The sequence below is a fragment of the Gobius niger genome, assembly GCF_951799975.1.
Source record: "Gobius niger genome assembly, chromosome: 12".
Taxonomy (NCBI): domain Eukaryota; kingdom Metazoa; phylum Chordata; class Actinopteri; order Gobiiformes; family Gobiidae; genus Gobius; species Gobius niger.
This window is the reverse complement of record NC_136863.1, coordinates 10,046,238-10,067,348: the sequence shown is the minus strand read 5'-3', so window position 1 is coordinate 10,067,348 and position 21,111 is coordinate 10,046,238. Positions and strand designations below refer to the sequence as shown.

General features: G+C 40.5%; 3 protein-coding genes across 3 annotated transcripts; 1 reads left to right on the top strand and 2 right to left on the bottom strand.

Moving 5' to 3' along the window:
- The first annotated feature begins 193 nt into the window (after nucleotides 1-193).
- On the top strand, nucleotides 194-14,271 carry man2c1 (mannosidase, alpha, class 2C, member 1). Its single transcript, XM_079568204.1, has 26 exons — nucleotides 194-336; nucleotides 869-994; nucleotides 2,253-2,376; nucleotides 2,576-2,646; nucleotides 2,762-2,939; nucleotides 4,149-4,338; nucleotides 4,503-4,609; nucleotides 4,688-4,798; nucleotides 5,736-5,828; nucleotides 6,126-6,242; nucleotides 6,320-6,415; nucleotides 7,851-7,996; nucleotides 9,146-9,269; nucleotides 9,533-9,654; nucleotides 9,738-9,823; nucleotides 10,705-10,845; nucleotides 10,917-10,996; nucleotides 11,215-11,309; nucleotides 11,377-11,481; nucleotides 12,075-12,231; nucleotides 12,496-12,639; nucleotides 12,897-13,006; nucleotides 13,110-13,189; nucleotides 13,265-13,407; nucleotides 13,887-13,990; nucleotides 14,072-14,271. The coding sequence occupies exons 1-26, from the start codon at nucleotides 224-226 to the stop codon at nucleotides 14,181-14,183; spliced, it is 3,075 nt and encodes a 1,024-aa protein (XP_079424330.1). The 5' UTR covers nucleotides 194-223; the 3' UTR covers nucleotides 14,184-14,271.
- Nucleotides 14,272-14,456: 185 nt separating this feature from the next.
- neil1 (nei-like DNA glycosylase 1) lies at nucleotides 14,457-18,363 on the bottom strand. Its single transcript, XM_079568198.1, has 10 exons — nucleotides 18,281-18,363; nucleotides 17,204-17,677; nucleotides 16,977-17,096; nucleotides 15,937-16,018; nucleotides 15,756-15,843; nucleotides 15,152-15,273; nucleotides 15,047-15,074; nucleotides 14,899-14,969; nucleotides 14,624-14,819; nucleotides 14,457-14,549 (listed from the first exon to the last, which is right to left on the bottom strand). The coding sequence occupies exons 2-10, from the start codon at nucleotides 17,653-17,655 to the stop codon at nucleotides 14,503-14,505; spliced, it is 1,206 nt and encodes a 401-aa protein (XP_079424324.1). The 5' UTR covers nucleotides 17,656-17,677; nucleotides 18,281-18,363; the 3' UTR covers nucleotides 14,457-14,502.
- Nucleotides 18,364-18,595: 232 nt separating this feature from the next.
- commd4 (COMM domain containing 4) lies at nucleotides 18,596-20,379 on the bottom strand. Its single transcript, XM_079567962.1, has 8 exons — nucleotides 20,303-20,379; nucleotides 20,026-20,097; nucleotides 19,870-19,935; nucleotides 19,755-19,794; nucleotides 19,551-19,670; nucleotides 19,169-19,249; nucleotides 18,910-19,086; nucleotides 18,596-18,829 (listed from the first exon to the last, which is right to left on the bottom strand). The coding sequence occupies exons 1-8, from the start codon at nucleotides 20,303-20,305 to the stop codon at nucleotides 18,789-18,791; spliced, it is 600 nt and encodes a 199-aa protein (XP_079424088.1). The 5' UTR covers nucleotides 20,306-20,379; the 3' UTR covers nucleotides 18,596-18,788.
- Between the last annotated feature and the right edge of the window lie 732 nt (nucleotides 20,380-21,111).

Sequence of the window (21,111 nt, the reverse complement as noted above, 5' to 3'; positions counted from 1 at the left end):
CAATTTTCTCAGATTAGCTTCAGTATTTAAATGATGGTGATGTTGGTATAGGATGAAGCCATGGTATAATGCTACTCATGAAGACATATGGAGATTTACCAAACTGTAAACCCCAGTGCTCAGTAACATCGCCCTCTAGTGTCAGTTCTCCCACAGTGCAGGCGCTGTTTACTTCCTGGTTCCGGCTGATCAGCTGATGTGAAGGTTTGGAGTTGCAGCCGTGATGAGTTTGGGTTCCTATCATCAGCCTGTGCTTAAAAACAGGCGCACGCTCCTCGAAAGAGCCGAGAAATTCATTTCGGACATTTACTTCACAGACTGCAACCTTAGAGGACGGTGAGGCGCTCAATGACACGCAACAAGCACCATGGTTTACTGTACAAGATCCACGTGTCTTAAAAGAGAATTTGTATCTTTCTTTATTTACTAGAAATGTAATAATAAAACAAGAAAAACAGCCTATTGCAATCATTTTTTGGTTAATTTGCAATGGAAATGGAAGTATAAAATGCTGCTTCTGTCACATGGCTCTGGTGAAACACTGGATCTGGGACAATTCATCATTGGTTTTGTAGAAAAGGGGACTAGAGGCTTCAACAGTGGGAGGTCTGGTCACCCTAAACATTTGATGTTACCATTGCAGCAGGTGCTACTCATGTGTCACACTAAAAGATCACGCATTTCATTCTTAAAAAAAAAACTATCAAATACAATATCCAGCAATAGTAGAAATGGGAAAACTCCAGTCCATCTCCTGGGCCTTAGCTTAAAAAAAAAAAAAAAAAAAATAGGGGGATGTGTTGACTGGGATTTGTTGCACTGCTCGACTTGAAGTGTTATAATGAAATATTGCTTCTGTCTGTTGCAGCCTCTATGGAGACTCCTGCCCTCTGGAAAACCTTGAGTTCTTTCTGTCTCCGAAACGCATCCCATTCACAGAAGCCTCTAATCAAACCTTTGCTCCGTATAAAGTTGGAGACAGCTTCGGACCAACGTGAGTAAATCCACTGGGCACAAGGGTGGAATAATAAGGCCACGAAAAGAAAAGAAAAGAAAAGAAAAGAAAAAAACATACTAATTGTTGCCAGTAGATCAACGATTTATATTAGATTATGTAAAAAACAATTGCCCATGCTGTTCCCAAAGCACACTTTAAACCAGTGTGAAGTTCGTTGACTAAATATTTTGTCATGATTTTAGCCAAAGTCATATTTTTGGTGACTAAAATCAAACTACAATGAAAATCAACACTATCAAAATTAGTTAATTTGAGTGACACTGCAGCTAAAAGACAAAGTAAGGACCAGAAACATTAGAAACTCTTAAAGCCACACTGTGTAACATGTTTACCCAATAAAAAGTACAAGCATTTATTTTATGACAGATATTTTCATCATTGAAATTTACCTCATAAACGTACAAACAAACATGTGTCTTTGCTGTGAGCGGCTCACCTCTCCTAAAGAGTCGTCTCCATGGAGATGTGACTAAAGGCAGCAGAAGTGCAGTCCTCATCCAAATCCATTCTTTGATTAGCCACTGCAGTAATAGCATTTTCTGTGCCGAGCTGGTCATTAGGAGCATGTTTTGTACTGATGGCAACAGTATAGTCCAAAAAGTTACACAGTGTGCCTTTAAATTCAATGCCAAAATAAGATAAGATAGGACTTTATTGATCTTACAAAGAAAAAATAACAGGTTTGTGCTTTGTTTATGTGGGAAAAGCTCCAAGAAGCAGTCAATATTTTTTAATAGATTTGAAAACAACAATATGAACGTAAGACACACATTTATTTTAGGTTTAGTCAATTACATAACATTTACAGTAGATTTTGGCAAAGAATTGCTTGACTAAATCTTGACTGAAATCTTGAGTGAAACTGAAATTACATATTTGTTAAATGACCAGACTAAAACTACATCAAAATATGTTATTAACACCTCAAGAAGCACTAACATTTGAGACCAGACCAAAATATTAACTGCTAAACTAAAATGCAGAGGTCTAAACTACAAAGAGATGAGTTTTTTCACATAATAAATCCTAAAGGAGACAAATTCACCTTTTAGATTGGAAGTTATGCACAATAAAAGCTAATAATCACTAATAACGGAAACAATAGCCAACAAAAAGAAAAATAGCCTAGAGCAGCAACATATTTGAATCTATAAATTGCAAACCAGGACCTAAATAATTGCTGTCTAGGTTATTTGTATGCTCATGCTGTATGTCTGTCCTGTCTTGTGTGGAGGTGGTACACTTGCTGGTTCAGAGTCGCCCTGACCGTCCCCGCCTCATGGAGCCATAAAGAGGTGCACCTGCTGTGGGAGAGCGATGGGGAGGCCATGGTCTGGAGGGACGGCCAGCCAGTGCAGGTAACAGTGGAAATAGTGGCGTGTTCTCATGGATATTAGTGATAATGATAGAATAGTATAAAAGAAAGTAAAATGCCCCATAGATGTATTGTGATGGTCGTTGTTTTTGAAAATATACCTGAGGATTTTAGCTCAACGACCCTTGGTATACATTACATACATGGTATACATTTTTAGACACTTATGTATTTACTTGCAGGGCTTGACAAAAGAAGGTGAGAAGACCAGTTATGTCCTGTCAGAGGCGCTGCAGGACGAGGAGCCCCACAGGTGAGTCCACGTCTGTCACTGACATTCACTACCGGTATTTAGGTTTTGTTAAAAGTTTAGTCTGTGGAAATTGCTCTACAAATAAAATCCCCTTCTCTCTCTCTCTGTTACGAAGCGTCCAGCTTTACATTGAAGTGGCCTGTAATGGGCTGTTTGGAGCAGGACAGGGCTCCATGATCGCCGCTCCGGACCCAAAGCGGATGTTTTCTGTGCAGAGGGCTGAGCTGATTGTCTTTCATCGCGATGTACAGGAGCTGCTCACTGACTTCGAGATGATGCTGGATATCGTCAAGGTACTGGCATTTTCTATTGATAGATGTGATATTGGTAACGTCTTCATGCTCTAATATCAAAATGCATTTTCCTTTTGCGACACAACACAGTGGCTCAGGACTAACCTAGCCTGGCCTTAGCCATCTTTAAACACCGGTCAATTATCATTTCCCTGCATGTTTCGTCTGGGTCTGATCTCAGTGGTTGGTGTTACATCAGTTAAATTTCAACCTATACCATTCAGCGAGCGGGGGAGGCGGGTGTTGTAGGTGACGTCAACCAGCAATGGCAGCGGATACGAAAGTAAAGGAAGCTCTTCAATCCGTTCTGGCTCGGCTCCCAAATATCCAGAAATTAAAATTGAAGCCTTGGCTGCCCCCAAGAGTTATAATAGCTTGCTTCACTCACTCGGGCGCATTACATATACGTCACGACCAAACGCCAGTGATTGGGGAAAATCAGATCCAATCGTTTCAACTTTAAAAGGAATTCACCCCTCCCACCTGAAAACAGAGCTCAATTGTGAAGGTCCAGACTCTCTGTGCGAAATGAGTACGAGGTATGGTCAGACCAGGCTAGGACTAACCCAACACCTGCATGCAATTACTTACTTACTTACTTACATACTTACATACTCACTTGCGTAAATTAGTGGAAATTGCTGAGACCACAATCCTTTACTCTGTCTTATTAAGAAACTAATAGTCTTTTTGTAAAGGTAGTACCTTAAGTAAACAGACAAAAGGCTTTTATGCTGCATTTTGGTATCTTTTGATGGTATCACGAGTGGTGGGCTGATACCATATGTGCTTCTAAACTGTAAAATGTGTCCGTGTTGAACTGTGTCAGCAGGGGCGGCTTCATTAGAGGAAGAGGGTTGATTTATTCAGGACATTCGTGTTTAGTAGGTGCTGCAAAGGAAGAAAGATACAATTATAAGCAAAAGTCTGCAACATAAAATATATAAAATAGGTGTACAAACTTGTGACCAGTATATATCTGTGATATAATATTGGTCGACCACGAAAGGTTTTGTGTCCAGTTGAAAAAGCAGCCATTATGATTTAATATTTTGCATTGTTCTGGATGAAATACTGAGCAGAATACAGAAATACAGAGCAGTGTAGATTTACATTTGGCAAAACTGGGCAAAAAGTAAACCTGAGAACCGTGAAACAACTCATAACCGAGACATTTCCGTCTTGGATCTGTCTCACTGCTGCGTGCAGGAGCTGGGAGAGAACGACCAGCGCAGTTTCCAGGCCCTCTTCGCTGTGAATGAGATGGTGAACCTCTGTGAGCCCTTGGACCCCGGCACTTTCCCCCGAGCCCGCGGCCTGGCGTCCGCCTTCCTCAGCCAACGCAACGGGCAGAGCCAACACACGGTGCACGCCATGGGACACTGCCACATCGACTCAGGTCTGGCTCTGGCGCCAACAAGTACACAATAGCAGGAACAGACAACACAATAGTTTCTACAGAAGTATTAAGTGCAGGCCTGTAGTACTGTGCTATAAAACAAAGTGCAACAGGTCTGTAATAACACCTCTTGAAATGATTTTACGATGTGTTTGTGTTTGCAGCTTGGCTCTGGCCGTACGAAGAGACCATTCGTAAGTGCGGCCGGAGTTGGGTGACTGTGGTGCGTCTGATGGAGAAAAACCCACAGTTTGTCTTCACTTGTTCTCAGGTACGGGTGGACGACATTGACAAAATGAAAAAACGATCTGAAAGAGATGTTTTAAACTGTGAGGCGTCTTGTTTGCAGGCCCAGCAGTTCCAGTGGGTGAAGAGCTGGTACCCGGGCCTCTATTCACAGATCCAGGATTTCGTGAAAAAGGGCCAGTTTGTTCCTGTTGGAGGAACATGGGTTGAAATGGTAAACAAGTCTTTATGTTTGATACTAGATGGACTGTATACACATAGCATACTGTGCATAAATATAGGTTTCTTGGAAAATAATACATTTCGTAACTATTTTTTATGCATCAGTTTGTCAATAACACCCAAAAAAGATGGTGTAGAACACATTCAAGCCCAGTTTTGGCTGAAATTATGCACCATTGTTACTCAAAAGTTACCTGCTGTATCTCTTTAGCTTATAACCTCTTAACACCTGAACCTTTTCTCCGGTTTGGTTACCCTTCTTTAATAAAGTGTCAAAATAGCAACAAAAATGAGGATGCAAATACAACAATAAAAGAAACAAAACAAAAACACAATACACAAGTGACAAAAACACGTTTAAAAGGTGATGACAAAGCAAATAAAGAGCCACAAAAGAACGGCAAAAAACCCTACAAAAACAAATTTAAAAAGCAAGAAACAAGACTCTGGCCCATAAGCTGTAAGCTCCGGTCGAGAAGTGTTAAGATTTGAATCAAGCTGAACTGGAGAGAATGTGCTCAGTTAAGGTGGGGGGTAAGAGGTTAAATACTGAAATCCTCCCTCAGTGCACATATATTTTAAGTTTTTGGCATTAAAACTGTAGGGTTTCAAAGTCATTCAATTAATTGTGTTATTGGGCATTTAATGGCAAATTATGACATTGCTCAGCAGGGTTTACTGTATAAGTTCATAGAAAATTAAAAAATGTTGTGTCTGTTGTGTTGGTATGTTGGTGCAGTTTTGACAACATTAAAAATGTCCCGTTTCGTCCCGTTCTCTTTCCTCTCTTTGAAGAAAAGCATATAAAAAAAACAATAAATATGTAATTCTTCTGCCTGTATAGCATTATGGGATCCACCTACCTATATAAACCCTGATACAGTATGTGGTGCTAAGTTTTGCATTTTTGAACCTTTTCTCTCTCTCAGGACGGTAACCTGCCTTCAGGGGAGTCCATGGTCAGGCAGTTCTTGGAGGGACAGCGCTTCTTTAACAAGGAATTTGGGAATTACTGCAAAGAGGTTTGTCAAACTCTGTTCAAAAACTGCCGTACCTTTTTAATTGTGTTTTTTTCTGCCGTAAACTGTAACTCTGACGCATAAGAATAGCAATAAAGCTTTGTTCTGATTGTACGTAACCACACCTTTAATAATGCACTTGTTGTAATAGACATGAAATAGAATTACAAAGAAATGACAAAGTGATCTATCATTTATTGAAAGGTAAGTCGATGCAGTCATTATTGTGACAGGTCTGTTTGCCACGTCCGTACAGTGTGACCTTGACTTTGTTGAAAGTCTCATCCTTTGTCTCTGTAGTTCTGGCTTCCTGATACGTTCGGTTACTCAGCACAGCTTCCTCAGATCATGCAGGGCAGCGGCATTTCCAACTTCCTGACGCAAAAGCTCAGCTGGAACCTGGTCAATACTTTCCCAGTGAGTGACAAACAATTCCTAACATTATTACTATTTCTGCATAAACAGTGTTTAAGTTTTACTTTTCTTTTTTTTAGCACAGCACGTTTTTCTGGGAAGGCCTTGATGGTTCTAAAGTCCTCACGCACTTTCCGCCGGGGAATTCCTATGAAATGAAAGGGAAAGTTGAAGATGTGAGTTGACATTTTCTGGCTATGAGCTGTCGTAATTTTGACAACAATTCTTAATCAGGCTGCACAGTGGATCACCAAAATTATCGTTATCACAGTATTAGTTGACACAATATCAATATCTCAAGATCACAATATGAAAAATCCTTGATCTTCTGATGGACATTCACACATTTTTTGCTAACTCGGCCTAAAACAAAATGGAAGGTAACTAATTTAGTTCCATGCTAGCCTTGTTTCGATGACTTTGATTTTTTATTTTGACACAAAATAATTGACTTTGAGTAAGTTTGAACTAGTGTAAGATTAAAAAAAATGCCAATGGATCAAGCTTTTTTTTTTTTTAATTATTATTATTGTAGGTTCAAAGGTGTAGGCATGGGTTAAAACTCTGCTGAAGGCACTCAGTAAAATTTCACTGTATACACTTCAGTATGCAGCCTTCAATGAAAAATGTTTGGACAAATTCCAAGCTTACTCAAAACTAAAATTATCATCCATCCATCCATCCATTTTCTTCCGCTTTATCCGGGGCTGAGTCGCGGGGGCAGCAGTCCCACCAGCGTGCCCTGGGCCTTCCACGAGGTCTTGTCCCACTAGGACATGCCTGGAACACCTCCCGTGGGAGGCGACCAATGAATAAAAGTCCTTTATTCTACGCATGATGCCAGCGCGTTTCGACCAATGTGGTCTTCGTCAATGGCTACAAGTGATTTAGTTGAACCACAGGCATTCTTAAAGGAACAGGCCACCCTTTTTACATACTGAGATGATGTTCTTACCTGAGCTTAGACGAGTTGATTACGTACCTGTCTGGTCTTTGTGTGTGTGCTCAGTCACTCTCTTCCACGGGCACAAAGACCAGACAGGTACGCATCAACTCGTCTAAGCTCAGATAAGAACATATCTCAGTATGGAAAAACGATGGCCTATTCCTTTAATACACCGGGGCATCACGTGCCCAGACAACAGAAGAAGAAAAAAAACGTAAAAATACATTCATGTGAACAACACGCACATTCATCTGAAGATAAGAATCACACTCCTCACTCTATCAGATGAATGTGCGTGTTGTTCATTCACTTGTAGACTGCACTGATCGAAACACGTGCGTTGGCGTCCCGAGTACAATAAAGGACTTTTATTCAGTCAGTGTGCCTCGGACAAGTATTTTTCATCCAGACATAATTTTATAATCATTTCATCTGTTGATCGTCCTGGTAGAGCACCTGTCTGTACAGTTGTGTCGTTTTCTGACCCAGTGAAGCGTTCCCGCTCTGCTGTAACCCAGTTACGTTTTTTTTAACCCCGTTTTGTCAGCAAACCAAAGTAAAAAAATAATTTAAAAAAATATATTCGTCGACCAAATAACCGCTGCTTATGAAATATGAAGGAGAGTTAATTTACACAGCTTTTATTTCTCTGTGTTTGTGCCCAGCTGGTAAAAACTGTGAGGAACAACAAGGACAAGGGTCGGGTCAACCACAGCGCGCTCCTCTTTGGTTTTGGTGACGGAGGCGGAGGTCCCACACAGCTTATGTTGGACCGACTGCAGCGCGTCCCGGACACAGATGGACTTCCCAGGTCAGTTCATAATATTTAGGAATCAGTCTGTCAACTACTTGTCATCTGTCAACTACCGGTCATTTTCATAATCTAAAGTTTTTACCACTGTCAGGTTTTCCTCTTGAAAACATATGGAAAAAGAAACAAAAAGTATTCAGACCCTTTAAAGACTGCAGAAAACGATGTGGTCAAACATAGTGGTGCTTTTTTTTGTTTCTTTATTTATACATTTATAGAGATTTAGATTTGTGATGCATTTCATTAATTGCCTATTATACAGAAAGGTACAACTGGAGTGAAGATTTTATCTGAAAAATAAGCAATTTTAAGTATTAGCCTTGAACACAACTATGGAACCACCAACACAGTATTTGGTGACAGATCAGAGAGTTTTTAAGTGTTGCCTTTTTGTAATAGCTTCATCTATGGCATATGTGTCAAGGTCAAGGTGGCCCACGAGATGATTTGATGTGGCCCTTTGAGGAGCATGAATTCCTGAGCATGTCAAAAAAAAAGTCTCCAGCCCATTCCTGTGTGGAGTTGCGTATTTTTGACAAAATAACCCGTTTGCTCACTCCAGCCACTAGGGGGCAGCTTAAATTAAAAAAGGAAAGAATTCCACACGTGTCCAGCAGAGGGCACTGACATAATAAGAGATCAGGATATAAACAACACATTATAGCCATGTGGTAAATGGTCAGTCTGCCCCAGGACGACTGTGGCTACCATAGTAACTTACTGCCATTGAGTGTGGAGTGAATGAATAATGACTTTATGCAGCACTTTAAGAAACATGTGACACAGGCTGATAAAGCGCAATAAGTGTAAACTGTCCTACAGTATATGCGGCCCGCGAGCCACCGTGGGGGCTGATTTTAGGCCCTCGACCCAAACGAGTTCTACACCCCTGATCTATGGGAAAGAAAAAGACTAGAAAATATGAACTACAATTGTAGTTTTGGTGGCTGTGTGTACACGTCAAATGCGGTGGGAAATTTAAAAAATCCTGGCCACTGCAATGTATACAACCACACAAGGCCCACTTCCTGAAGAACCACTTCCTGAAGCCAATTGTGTAAAATTAGAGAAACATTCATCCTGCTGGGGAGTACCGTAGGATGTCGATCACAGAGAGGATGTGAGTGATGGCCTGTGACTCTGTCCTAGGGTGCGGATGTCCACTCCTGATGCTCTCTTCTCTCAGCTGTGGTCAGACTCACAGCTCCTGTGTACATGGAGCGGAGAGCTCTTCCTGGAGCTGCACAACGGCACGTACACCACACAGGCGCAGGTAAACCAGTCCTGATGCTTGGATTGTAAAATACAATGTGAAATCAGTGGGTCATTTGTCAGCATGTTGCACCTAATGAACATTTTGCCTGTATTAAAGTTTAAGTGGACAAAATGATTCTCCTGCTTATCCACTTTTGCACATGAGAAAACATTTGGTTAATGACCTCCACAGGTTGCTTTAACAAATGTCGGGGACAAAAGGGGGGAACTGAACTATACATGTATGATCATTTGAACATCCTCGGTGCATCTTCTGTGCAGATCAAGCGTGGAAACCGTCAGTGTGAGACTCTTCTCCACGACGTCGAGGTGGCCAGCTCTTTGGCCATGTGTCGGGACCCGAGTTTTCAGTATCCGGCCGAGAAGCTGCAGGAGCTCTGGAGGTTCACACTCCGTACACCATTAAACACGTATAACTCTTGCACTTTCAGAAAGACACAGTGGGAATGACTCTTGGGTGTTGTAGGTTGTTGCTTCTGAACCAGTTTCATGACGTGATCCCAGGAAGCTGCATTGAGCTGGTGGTCGATGATGCACTCAGATATTATGAAGGTACAGTAAAACCTTTGCTCACTTTATATTTTTAACTCATCAATCTTTTAATTCTCACATATCACGTCCTGGTAGATTTTACACCAGTGAACAGTGACAAAGGGGCATAAAAGTACAACTGATAATCAGAGTTGTAAAATATATTGCAGGTGTGGTACTTGAACTTTGACCTTCTTTGATATGTTCTTACAGTAGTTACATCCCTACTACAAATATATAAAAAACTATGAATGTCAATTTAAAGTGCATATGACACATTAGACACAATTTAACAGTTAACACAATTATATTTACCGTACGATTCTGCTTTAAGATTGTTCCCAGCTTTCTTTAGTTTGGCATTTTTTTATGATGTTTATCGTTTCATTTCCTTATTGGACACCGACAGGAAGTGACATAGATGAAGGCAAACAATTTTAAACTGTTGCCGTGCCAACCAGGTTATGTCAATGGGAACTGAGTGAGTCAAACTGCTATGGAACTTTACCTTTATGGTAAATGGTCTCAACTTATACAGCACTTTTCCACCTAAATTAGGCACTCAAAGCGCTTCATACACCAATGTGCGCAGACACTGAAGGCAAAGTGGTGAAGTGTCTTGCCCAAGGACACAGCGACAATGTGCACCTACAAGAGGCGGGATTCAAACCCTCGACCTTATGATCATGACACGACCTGCTTTACTATCTGCACCACTGTCGCTTCAGTTTATGTCAAGTGATTTCCTTCCTTTCCAAATGAAGAAATAGTTTCATTTTATTTTTCACATAGTCATTGCTATATATCACATTCATGAAATGCATTTAATTTTCTGAATTGAACCTGTACCTTGAAGTCATAAAACATGATATAAAACCAGCACTTATACTGTGTTCCCTCAGATATCCGTGACTCTGGTTCCAAGCTGCTCAACAGTGCTTTGAATATTCTTGGCTCCCGTGGCAGCTCACCCGCTGTGTTCAACTCTCTGCCGTGGGAGCGTCAGGAAGTTGTCCAAGTTCAGAACGGGAGCTGCAATTTAGGTGCAGATCAAACAGATGATCAAAGTGATGTCCCAAAGTTATAAACACTGCATGTTTCGTTCTGTGTTTAGCCTTAGTGCAGGTTCCTAGTGTTGGTGTGTCTCCAGTCAAATCTACAGAACCACAGACTCCAGTGTCCGTCACTGTGCAGGTAAGGCTCACCCATTCACCCCCTTCACAAAATATCACTCATAACAAGTCACAAAAATAACATATTGCATTGGAATAATGTGTTTATTCTTTAAACTGGAATGATTCCTCACACAGTATTAACTAGTAATGGACTGGGAACACATGGCAACACTATTCGACATGTACAGTTGGTGCTGGGTTTAGATACACTTAAGAAGTGTTTTTGTCTCCCTGTAGGACGATGGGACAGTCCTGATGGAGAATGGTATTTTGAAAACCGTCATAAACAAAGATGGCACATTGGCATCACTGTGTCTTGTCAGTTCCGGAAGGTAATTTTGGATTAAAGACCAAGCATGATTTTCAACACAACGTTGACATCAGGGTTGTTGTGTGCAGAGAAGCTCTTCTGGACGGCTCTAAGGGGAACCAGTTTGTGCTGTTTGATGATGTGCCTCTGTACTGGGACGCCTGGGATGTCATGGACTACCATCTTCAGACCAGGTCTCTGCCAGTTTATGCTCTAGAAACATCGTAATGGCCAAAAAACACATGATAACTTTTATCTTTTAAATGTTATGAAGACAGAAAAGATTAGGGTTAAATACTTATTTTAGCCAATAATGCAATGGAGAAATAGAATCATTTTTTGTGTTCTTCATGCAATCAGCAGCAAATACTGCTCCAAAAGTGCGTCTTGTCCCCGATCAAGTCAGGCTGGAGCCGTCCCAGATTGATATCAGTGCTGATGTTATTGGCACTGTATAATCGTGTAGTATCATCTGACTCTTATCAGCTTAATAGAATCACACTTCATTCAAAGATTAGTAAATAAAGAACTCACTGAAATTTGGTGTGACACTAGAGTTTTGAATTCACAAACACAAAAATCAATTTGCACTGATTGGTTTGAATCTGGCTGGTGGGACGAGATCAAACTACTAACCTATGGACCACTGAGCCACTGCTTATCTTTATTATTATTGACCTTATTACACTTTAAATTGGCCAAAATTATTATTAGCTGTTCATTATTGGCCATGATTAAATCGTTTTTATTCTCCTCTATTGTATTAAATGTTGCGTTGCCGATGCAGGAAGCCGGTTGTGGAGGTGGTGGATGCTGCTCGTGTGGTGTGCTCTGACAGGCTGCGGGCCACTGTCAGCTTCAGCCTGAGGGTCAGCGAGAGGAGCACCATCACTCAAGAGATCATCATGGACGCCATGTGTCCCTACCTCAAGTTCAACACTCGGGTACAAGCCTCTTCATAACACCCTTGCCGCACTGTTGGGTTTAACCTCCTTTTTTCGTAATGCATAGATTATTTTCCCTGTTATTTTATCTTTCCCAAATGAATAACCTTGTTAGTATTGGTAAACAGCTCCTTCATACACGAGAAAGGAAAGAAACCAGCAAAAAGATACCAATTAGTTTTAATTTGCACCCCAACCAAACACTTCTGCACATTAACACTTAAAGAAACCCATGATTCACCATCAGACCAATTTCCATTGCAGGTCCAGTGGGAAGAGTCGCACAAGTTTTTGAAGGTGGAGTTTCCGGTGCGCGTTCACAGCCCCAATGCGACATACGAGATCCAGTTCGGACACGTGCAGCGGCCCACACACCGCAACACCTCCTGGGACTGGGCCAGGTTTGAGGTACGACTCTGGAGATTTACAAAGACCTTCAAAATGCTGATGAAGTTATTTGGTGATTATAGCAAACTAATTAAATGAAAAGGCAATGAGGCCATGTTGAGAATTAGGTTTTATGCAGCTCTAGATAACTGAAATTAGCAATGTAATCAATATAATGTGTGTAAATAAATGAATGGCCAAAACCCTAGCTTATGTTCATTTACTACAGGTCCAATATGTAAACAAGCATTAATTCAAAAGTATTATGTATTTCTCAGGTGTGGGGTCACAAATGGGCCGATCTGTCGGAGCACAACTTTGGAGTGGCTCTGCTGAACGACTGCAAATATGGATACTCTGTCTACAGGAACACCATGACTCTATCACTGTAAGCACTCATCATTAACCATGAACATCTAGAGCTGCACAGTATATTGCAAAATCAATGAGGTCTTCCATCGAACTGAGAAATACACGGTTTTCTTCCTCAGTTTGAGAGCACCGAAGGCCCCAGACGCTAACGCTGATATGGGCACACTCCAGTTTACCTACGCAATAATGCCACATGCTGGTTGGTTCAGTGTAAATTGAAGTGTATCCTTGACAATGAAGCTTGTGTCTTAATCAGAGCTGTTTTGCTGCGTAGGGTGTTTCCAGGACTCCTCCGTGATCCAATGTGCTTATAACCTGAACTCCCCTCTGAGGCTGGTGCAGTGTCCTCCTGAGACTGTGGCCTGGAGCGGCTTCTCAGTCAGCTCCCCTGCGGTCGTCCTCGAAACCATCAAACAGGTACATGTATGATATGAGGCCTAATTGACAGAGTTAGAAACTAGCATTTGTGGCATTAAAATATAGTATTTGGGCGTTAAATAGCATTAAATTCGACTTGCTTCTGCCTGTGTAAACCCTGTAATGTTACTCCTTGTGAAAGCAGGCGTTTTCGCTCTTGCACTCTGAATTTACAATGAGTCTAATGTGAAGAAAGGAGTGGCCGGCGTGCACTTGCTGCAAGAAAAATAAGCCATTTACCATAAATCAATGCATGCGGTCAAATCAGAAGAAAAATATGAATATGCAGGCTTGAAGCGAGAGTAGTTCTATCTAAGCTTTTAAAGGAGAAAAATATGATTGTGCCAACCAAAATCAACCGGGCTCATCATCATTATCACCTATTGCTTTGTCTCTCCCAAGTGCTCACTGAGGAGTCCAGTAAATCCAGTACTGTGGGAGCTGAACTTAAGCCTTTCTTCTGTGCTTTGCTGAAACAGGCCGAGGATCAGCCGCGGACGCTGCTGCTGCGTCTGTACGAGGCCCATGGAAGCACCGTGTCTGCGGCTTTGAACTCTACACTTCCAGTCAGCGAGGCCTGGCAGTGAGTGATCTACCATTAGAGCTATGACTGTTCATTATTGGACAATGATGCATCAAAATAATAAATCCTTTTTCTTTCCAGTTGTGACCTCTTAGAGCGGAAAGATCCCATTCGTCCAGCAAAACTAACAGCTCAGGGAATTGTGCTTCATTTTAAACCCTTTGAAATCGTGTCACTTCTTCTCGTCTTGTGATGTTTTTGTAGTTTCAAACGCTATTAGTTTACAATAAAATGTTGTTATGGTTAATTGTTTGTGAAGTCTTACAGCGTCTGTCCAGAGTTTAAACGTAATCAAATTCTCGAAAGGGAATGTGATAATTCTAAATGAGGTACTTTATCTGGAATCTGCATCTTATGACCTGGAATCTCATGATCGTCTGATTCACAACATGAAATTAGATACACTACAGATGTAATTACTGGTACTGATACAGTGACAAAACAATGACCAGAAAGTATTTTTTGAATGACAATTTATTAAAAATATAAAAATGTGAATCATTGCTGTGTTTTCACTTGCTGCTCTGCCTGGTTATTCTCCTGTTCTCCATCTGTGAGCCTGAAAACACATGTTTGAAAACATTTTTCATGATGTAAGGGTAAAGTACAGTATATTATTTTGAACATTTTTACCTTCAGCTTGAACCACAGCACGGCTCCTCTTCCTGTTCTGGGACACGCTCTTTTCATGCGCCAGTGCTTTTGATTTCTTTGTCTTTTCCGCCCTCTTGCTAACAGGTTCTGCTTCCTTTTCTTTCTTTAAAGTCTTGGCCACTGTTTCTTTTTTTATCCTTTTCTTTGTTGAGCCTCCAGATCGACTCCTGGCAGTCTGAAAGGAAACCCCAGCTGAGTCCACATTATGCGAGTCCAAAAACACAAGAATCCAAGGTTTCAACTTTCACTTTTACCTTTTTCTTGTCAGTGTAATCATGGTCGTCTTCTTTCTTTACTCTTTTTTTTGCCCTGGGTGATTTAGAATCTAATGATACATATACAGTATTGAAGTTACATGCACAGTTTACATTTGTAGTTGTGCAATTATTAATATATGCAAACCTTTTGGTGCCATCGGGCCTGGATTTCCCTGAGAAACATAAACCAAAAAAATCAGCAAATATTAATAAGTATTTGTAGATATTTCACTGGGTCAGCTTTACTTACACTGAACCACATTGTTCTTCCATTGTGATCCCGAACAGATTTCATTCCATCTACATAGTAACACTGCAGCCAGGCCTTAAAATCACTGTAGTCGGCTTTCTCTGGGTCATAGCCCTTTCCTCCTGCAACATGGATTCAAATACAACTCATGAACTCAAGTACAAGCACCATTTTAGTTGTTCGGGTCATTTTTACACTGTAGTTTTGAAGTAAATCTGATGCAGAGGCGGGTAGTAGCCACTCAGTAACATTTAATCAAGAACATGTAAAAGAGTTACTTTTAGATGTACTTTTTTTCTCTCAAAGAATACATTTACATACTGTTTATTTTATACATAGCAATACTCTTAAAGATGTATGTTCCTCTTCCCACTGTGAGATGTTAAACTATGATACACGCTTCCTGTTGACATGTATTCAGAAATGGTTTGCATTTATGACCCTCTTTTTGTCACATTATTTACACCAATCAGTCTTTCGCTCACACTGTGGCTCTTTTCATGACTTGTTTTTAACTTCTGTAGTAACTGGAGTAATTATTGAGCCGACTACTCCACCAGCCTCTGCAGAAAAGAAAAGTTCAGCTGGGCTACAGCAAACCTACCTAGACTTACCACCTCCAAAGGGACTAAGTGACACAGCCGGAGCAGGTCTGGCATCTCCTGTTTCACACACTTCTTTGTGTCGGATATCTTTCAAGCATTACAAATTATTATTATTATTATTATGTGGGGTTAGGGATTACACAGGAAGCTTTTGTTTCATCAGTTATATTTGAGGTTCACCTGCTGCTGGGTTTCACACACGTCCTCCAAATCAAGCCCCGTGAGAACTGTCCTTGCACACTCGAAAGGAGGAATGTTCAGCCTACAGGAAAAAAGAGAAAATCATAGGAAAACAAACTCTTTTCACTAGAAGTTGCAAGTTTTATCAGACATCAGGCAGTCTCGAGGTCTTTCGATGAAGGTTGCGGATTGTATTACAAAACAAAAGGTTCTCTGTGCCCTTGGTCACACAGGAAAGTAACACTCCTTCAGAGCGAAGAGAAGCACCTTGAGAAGTCTGGGGGAAATACTTCAGTGAACAATTATTGTTTCTTTCCCTGAAGTGCTGAGTGTACAAACAATCTTTAGACGTCCTACGCCTGTTTCTAGACTTGCAGGGTTACAAAAGGTCCAGTTGTTCGCTTTGAGAGGCCTTCCCGTAACATTGAGAGAGTGCCCATCTACATTTTCATAGCTTTCATAAATTATAACTAATAGATCAAACTCTGGGAAAATAAGGGTTCTTCCAACAAGTACAGCAGACAGTCTACACATCGTGGTGGTGATTTAAGTATGTTTCCACAATAGGAAGTTTGAATAATCCTAGGAGTGACGTATATTGAGCCAATTTGAGAGCCTAATATGGTGTGAGACAACTTGGCCTATGCATGTTGATAGGAGCGTTTCAAGTTACGCCAGGGGAAACTGATAATGTTGCGGAAAGATACATGTAGCCCAAACACAACATGACTGCAATTCCCGAATAATATACAAATTCTCTGATTAAGCAAATAGTTGATAAGGTGCAAGAAGATTATGTCACAGGATGGCATCGGTTACTGGAAAGGATGCAGACCATTTGGCGATAACGAATAGCTGCTTCGGTGCTGATGCAAATAGAGGTAAACAAGTGATTAGTATATGTTTTGCATATCCAAATAGAAGAACCACGTTGCAGCTTTTGGTGTCACAAATTACCAAAAATATTTATTCTATTCATCAATGTTGTACATGTCTTACAAACCTTTCAGGCATTCTAAAAATGCTCTCATATTGATTACCTGTACAGAATCTCAGCTCTCAGATAGTTCCCTATGCCATTGAAATATTTCTGGTTGAGCAGAACTTCACAGATGGGTCGGTCAAAGGCGTTGTTTGACAGATGGGACAAAACATTCTGCCTGAAAAACAAAACCGGATCAGTGTGAAAGGTTTGCACAATTCAGAAATGCTCAGTTTATTGGCATTTACGTATTTACTATTTGATTTGTGGTTACGTTTTTCTGACCTAAAGCTCTGATACTCAAACAGAACGCAAGGCCCTCTAGCAGCCTGCCAAGTGCCATTCGGATGCCAGGTCCCGAACCGCCGTGTGTCCACAAAACTCATGACTCTCTGCGGCTTCTCTTTAGTGTAAAAACATAGATGCGCATGTTTGGGCAGATCATCCACTGAGGTCATTTTGAACGACCCAGACATGCCAAAGCGAAAGACAATGTCCATGGGTTTGGCTGCCTCTCCTTTCGCCCCTCTGCGTTTTCCATCCCCGTCTGCAGGCGTCAGTGTCAGCATCACTTCCTTCCCTCTGGAGGTGGCAGTGATGCTGTAGGCCTCCCAGGTGAAAGGGACGTCAGGGCTCTTGCTGACTTCTGATTTTCTGACAGCTCCGGTGAACACAACGCCCTCACACATTCGCTTGATATAAAGGCTGGCCAAGTGAAGCTCTGGTCCCTCTGGCATGTTGGCTGTGCAGCTGAGATAACTGCAAAAACAAGGATTATACATTAGTTGCTACATCTAATCTACATTGAAGATTCTTGATTTGAATATGGTTTAAAGTGTAAAATCAATGGATTTAAAACCTGCAGAACATTTCATTCTCATGAATGAACCCACATTCCTGACATGTGTGAGCAGAGCCCCTTGTTCGGTAAGGTCCTGGGGGTGGGACTGCTTGCACGTTATGCAACTTAAAACTTTAATCAAAATGTAGTCTCATTTATGTGGAATTAATGTTTCGAGCATTAATGGACAATGCAAAGATTATATCAAACCATCTATTTCATTTCATTTTTGTCCTATCATTCAAAGCCGACTGGATAAAGGTAGTTTGGGTAGTTGGCTTTAACATACAGATTGGAAGGTCGGCCTACTTTTAAAAGTCGAGAACCGATGATATGCATGGGTCATATTCGACAGATCAATTGAAAAGAGCGCTCTTTGACGATCATCAGTGCTACACTGTTACGTGTAATCGGTGAAATGCGAGATCTATGAAATGTATGCAAAAATCCAAGGAGAATCTAAATATCTCCACATAGTTTTAAAATTGTATCTACAATAATGCAACTATGCGTTTGCTTACCCCAAAAATCTGAGCAAGAATGGAAGAGTAAGAGTAGGCAACGACTGCGACCCACGTTGGTTTGTTGTTACCGAACAGTTGTAAGAGTGGGAATTCAGAAGTATCGCGAGATCTCAATTAGGTGCAGTGCAGGAGGTGGAATACCTTTGCACTTCCTTGTCTTGTATATTATATCTATGTTCCTATATAATACATTACTTTGCTATTGCTCTGACCATTCACAGCAGATTGAAAAATGGTTGAATCTCATTATGCAACACATTTATAAAAACACAAATATTTATTACAAAATGATTAACTCATTGATATTAATCAGCTTGAAATGTGCAAATACAGTCTTACATGATGTGACAATGTACACAGCATTATTTACAAAAACTATCTAATAACACAGGGCAACATAATAAGTCAACAATTATATGAAAAGTTACAATATGAAGAAGACAATTTTGGCAAATAGACCAATTATTTAGTTCTGTAGTGGTCTCCTGCTATATTTGTCCAGCCTTCATTGTAGGGAATTCATCAGATTCTGTGCTTGCTTCAGCTCTGCAAATACAGGCACAAAGTTATGATGACCACAGCTGAACTGTTGACCTTGACATTATAATGTGAAATGAAAATCGGACCACAAAGCAGGACTCTGAACTTCTCAGCAGAAACTGACACCACAGTGGTCTCGGAGGCTCCGGACTCAGCTCCTTGCACTTGCAGTTTCAGCTGAACACACGGCTCATTGATATCCCTCAGTTCACTGGAACTTAAAGTGTAGTCCACCCGCCATGACACAGCTTCAAGTCGGCCCACTTGTAAAGCAAACAAATACAAACCAAGACTGAAAATATGTCAGAGAACTGAAGGGCTTCCATTCTGAAAAAATGTACTTACATCTCAGGCTCATCTCTTTTAATCTTTCTCGCAGGGCAGAATGTTTGTCTTCATATGATTTGCACAGCCCTGTAGTGTGTTCTGATATGACAGATAATAGAATTACATTAGATTTAAACTGATGCACATTTGAACTTTGAACTAAACAATTAGGTGTGGTGCATTTGCATGTAATCACTTAATGCAAACCTATGTGCACACAAAGGATTGATGCTTCATAGCCAAATGGTTGTCTTTGGATACTGTGTCAAATTGAAAAATATTGCTGAGTAAAGACAAATATTTAGCAAGGTATGACTAGGTCACTGTAATAGGTTGTTGTTTTATTTCTGTATAGTTTAATGCACCTTTCCATGCAAATGATGAATGATCCAGGGCTCACCTTTAGGCAAACCAAGCTGCTGTAGTTCACTGGAAAGAGATTCACAGTCTACATCATGCTTTGCTGCATTTGAGAGGATGAAGCTGAGCACTGCCACGCTGGCTTTTATGTCTCCACTTTCTGCATAAAGAATTACCAATTCAAACCATGTGAATTAAATGTTGGGGCACAGGGGTTAATTGAATTTGTACAATTTCTATTTACCAAATTTTGCATCTGCTGTGAGTTTTGTAACCTTGTCATACTGTGGCGAAAGATACATTAAAAAACAGTTAATAAAATAGCACAAACTTGAGAAGAAGCCAACAAAAAGACTCACATCAATGCCTTCCCCAAGCAAATCCTTCAAAACTTGAGCACACAGTAGTTTCATCTTGACACTTGACTACAAGATAAAGAAAAAAATAATGTAAAGAAACAAGAGAAAAGTTAGCCTCTCATGTTGGTTGTGGCATATAATTTAATATTAACTTACCAGTTTAGCAAGTGTGCTTATTTCTGCAAGAACCCAATCTGGGCAATCCAAATCACCGCAGAATCTAAACCGCTATAACCCACAGAAAACATTTTGTCAGAATAAGCATCAAGATATTTTACTAGCTTAGCTTGTTAGCCGCCCTGCATTTAACACTGAGAAAAAGGCGTAGATTGCCATCAGAGCGATGCATATGTGACATGGACAAATAGAAGCTCTTCCGCTAAAGAGTTAAAGACAGAAAGACAAGTAATTAGGATTATTTTTAGATGTTTACCATCGTAGACTGGTAGGAGATCAGCTGAGCAACTCATGAGCAAACCAGGAAGTGGAGTTTCTTTACTCGCATTTGATTGGTTTAAATTCTTCTTCTTCTTCTTTGACTGCTTAACGGCGGATGCGAACTGTCCTGGCGCATTACTGCCACCTTCCAGCTAGATTGTGTCTGATCATCAGTATGACTTACACCCTTAAAAATACTGCAGCCTACAAGCTACAGGAAAAGAAAATACCAAAAATAAATAAATAAAACAATTACCTCTATATTCTATCAATAAGTCCAGTGTGCTTTACATTTCAAACACATATTTTATTACCCTATGCTGATTGGTTGAAATTGGCGTTCGCGTTATTGTTTTATTTTGGGTTCCTCTGATCAAATAAAACTATAAAATAGTTAGTATAACAAAATAAAACGAGAAATATAAATGAATACATAATAACTAAGAAAAACTAAATAATAAGAAAAAAATGTGATTAAGTAAATATTACAGTTATGCCCGCGTTTTGTTGTTTATTTATTTTCTCATTGCGTTAATTATGTCGATTTAATTTTAATAATATCGATTAAATAGCCTACGCAGTGTAACGTTGCTTTTTATCACCTGCCGACTTAACAGCTCAGCGAGCAGCACGAGCGCAGGTGAATCCAGCCTAAATATACCGGACTCGGGCGGAAAGAACAAGTGTTGGCAGACATGGCATAGCTGTCCCTTTCAGCCCACAGACTGAAGGATTTCTCTCTTTATAGTTTTTTTTTTTCGTGTAGACACTATCAAGCTCAGTGGAGAGAGAGAGAGAGAGAGA

What these genes read in the sequence shown, in the direction of transcription:
- man2c1 (XM_079568204.1), top strand. Translation starts at nt 224, where the DNA reads ATGAGTTTGGGTTCCTATCATCAGCCTGTGCTTAAAAACAGGCGCACG. An exon ending in GACTGCAACCTTAGAGGACG is followed by an intron (nt 337 to 868) that starts GTGAGGCGCTCA and finishes TGTCTGTTGCAG; the next exon opens with CCTCTATGGAGACTCCTGCC. An exon ending in GGAGACAGCTTCGGACCAAC is followed by an intron (nt 995 to 2,252) that starts GTGAGTAAATCC and finishes TCTTGTGTGGAG; the next exon opens with GTGGTACACTTGCTGGTTCA.
- neil1 (XM_079568198.1), bottom strand. Translation starts at nt 17,655, where the DNA reads ATGCCAGAGGGACCAGAGCTTCACTTGGCCAGCCTTTATATCAAGCGA. An exon ending in AGAGCTGAGATTCTGTACAG is followed by an intron (nt 16,019 to 16,976) that starts GTAATCAATATG and finishes TTTTTCCTGTAG; the next exon opens with GCTGAACATTCCTCCTTTCG. An exon ending in TTTGGAGGTGGTAAGTCTAG is followed by an intron (nt 15,274 to 15,755) that starts GTAGGTTTGCTG and finishes TCCATGTTGCAG; the next exon opens with GAGGAAAGGGCTATGACCCA.
- commd4 (XM_079567962.1), bottom strand. An exon ending in CACAGCAGATGCAAAATTTG is followed by an intron (nt 19,671 to 19,754) that starts GTAAATAGAAAT and finishes TTCTTTATGCAG; the next exon opens with AAAGTGGAGACATAAAAGCC. An exon ending in GTTCAGAGTCCTGCTTTGTG is followed by an intron (nt 18,830 to 18,909) that starts GTCCGATTTTCA and finishes CTGTATTTGCAG; the next exon opens with AGCTGAAGCAAGCACAGAAT.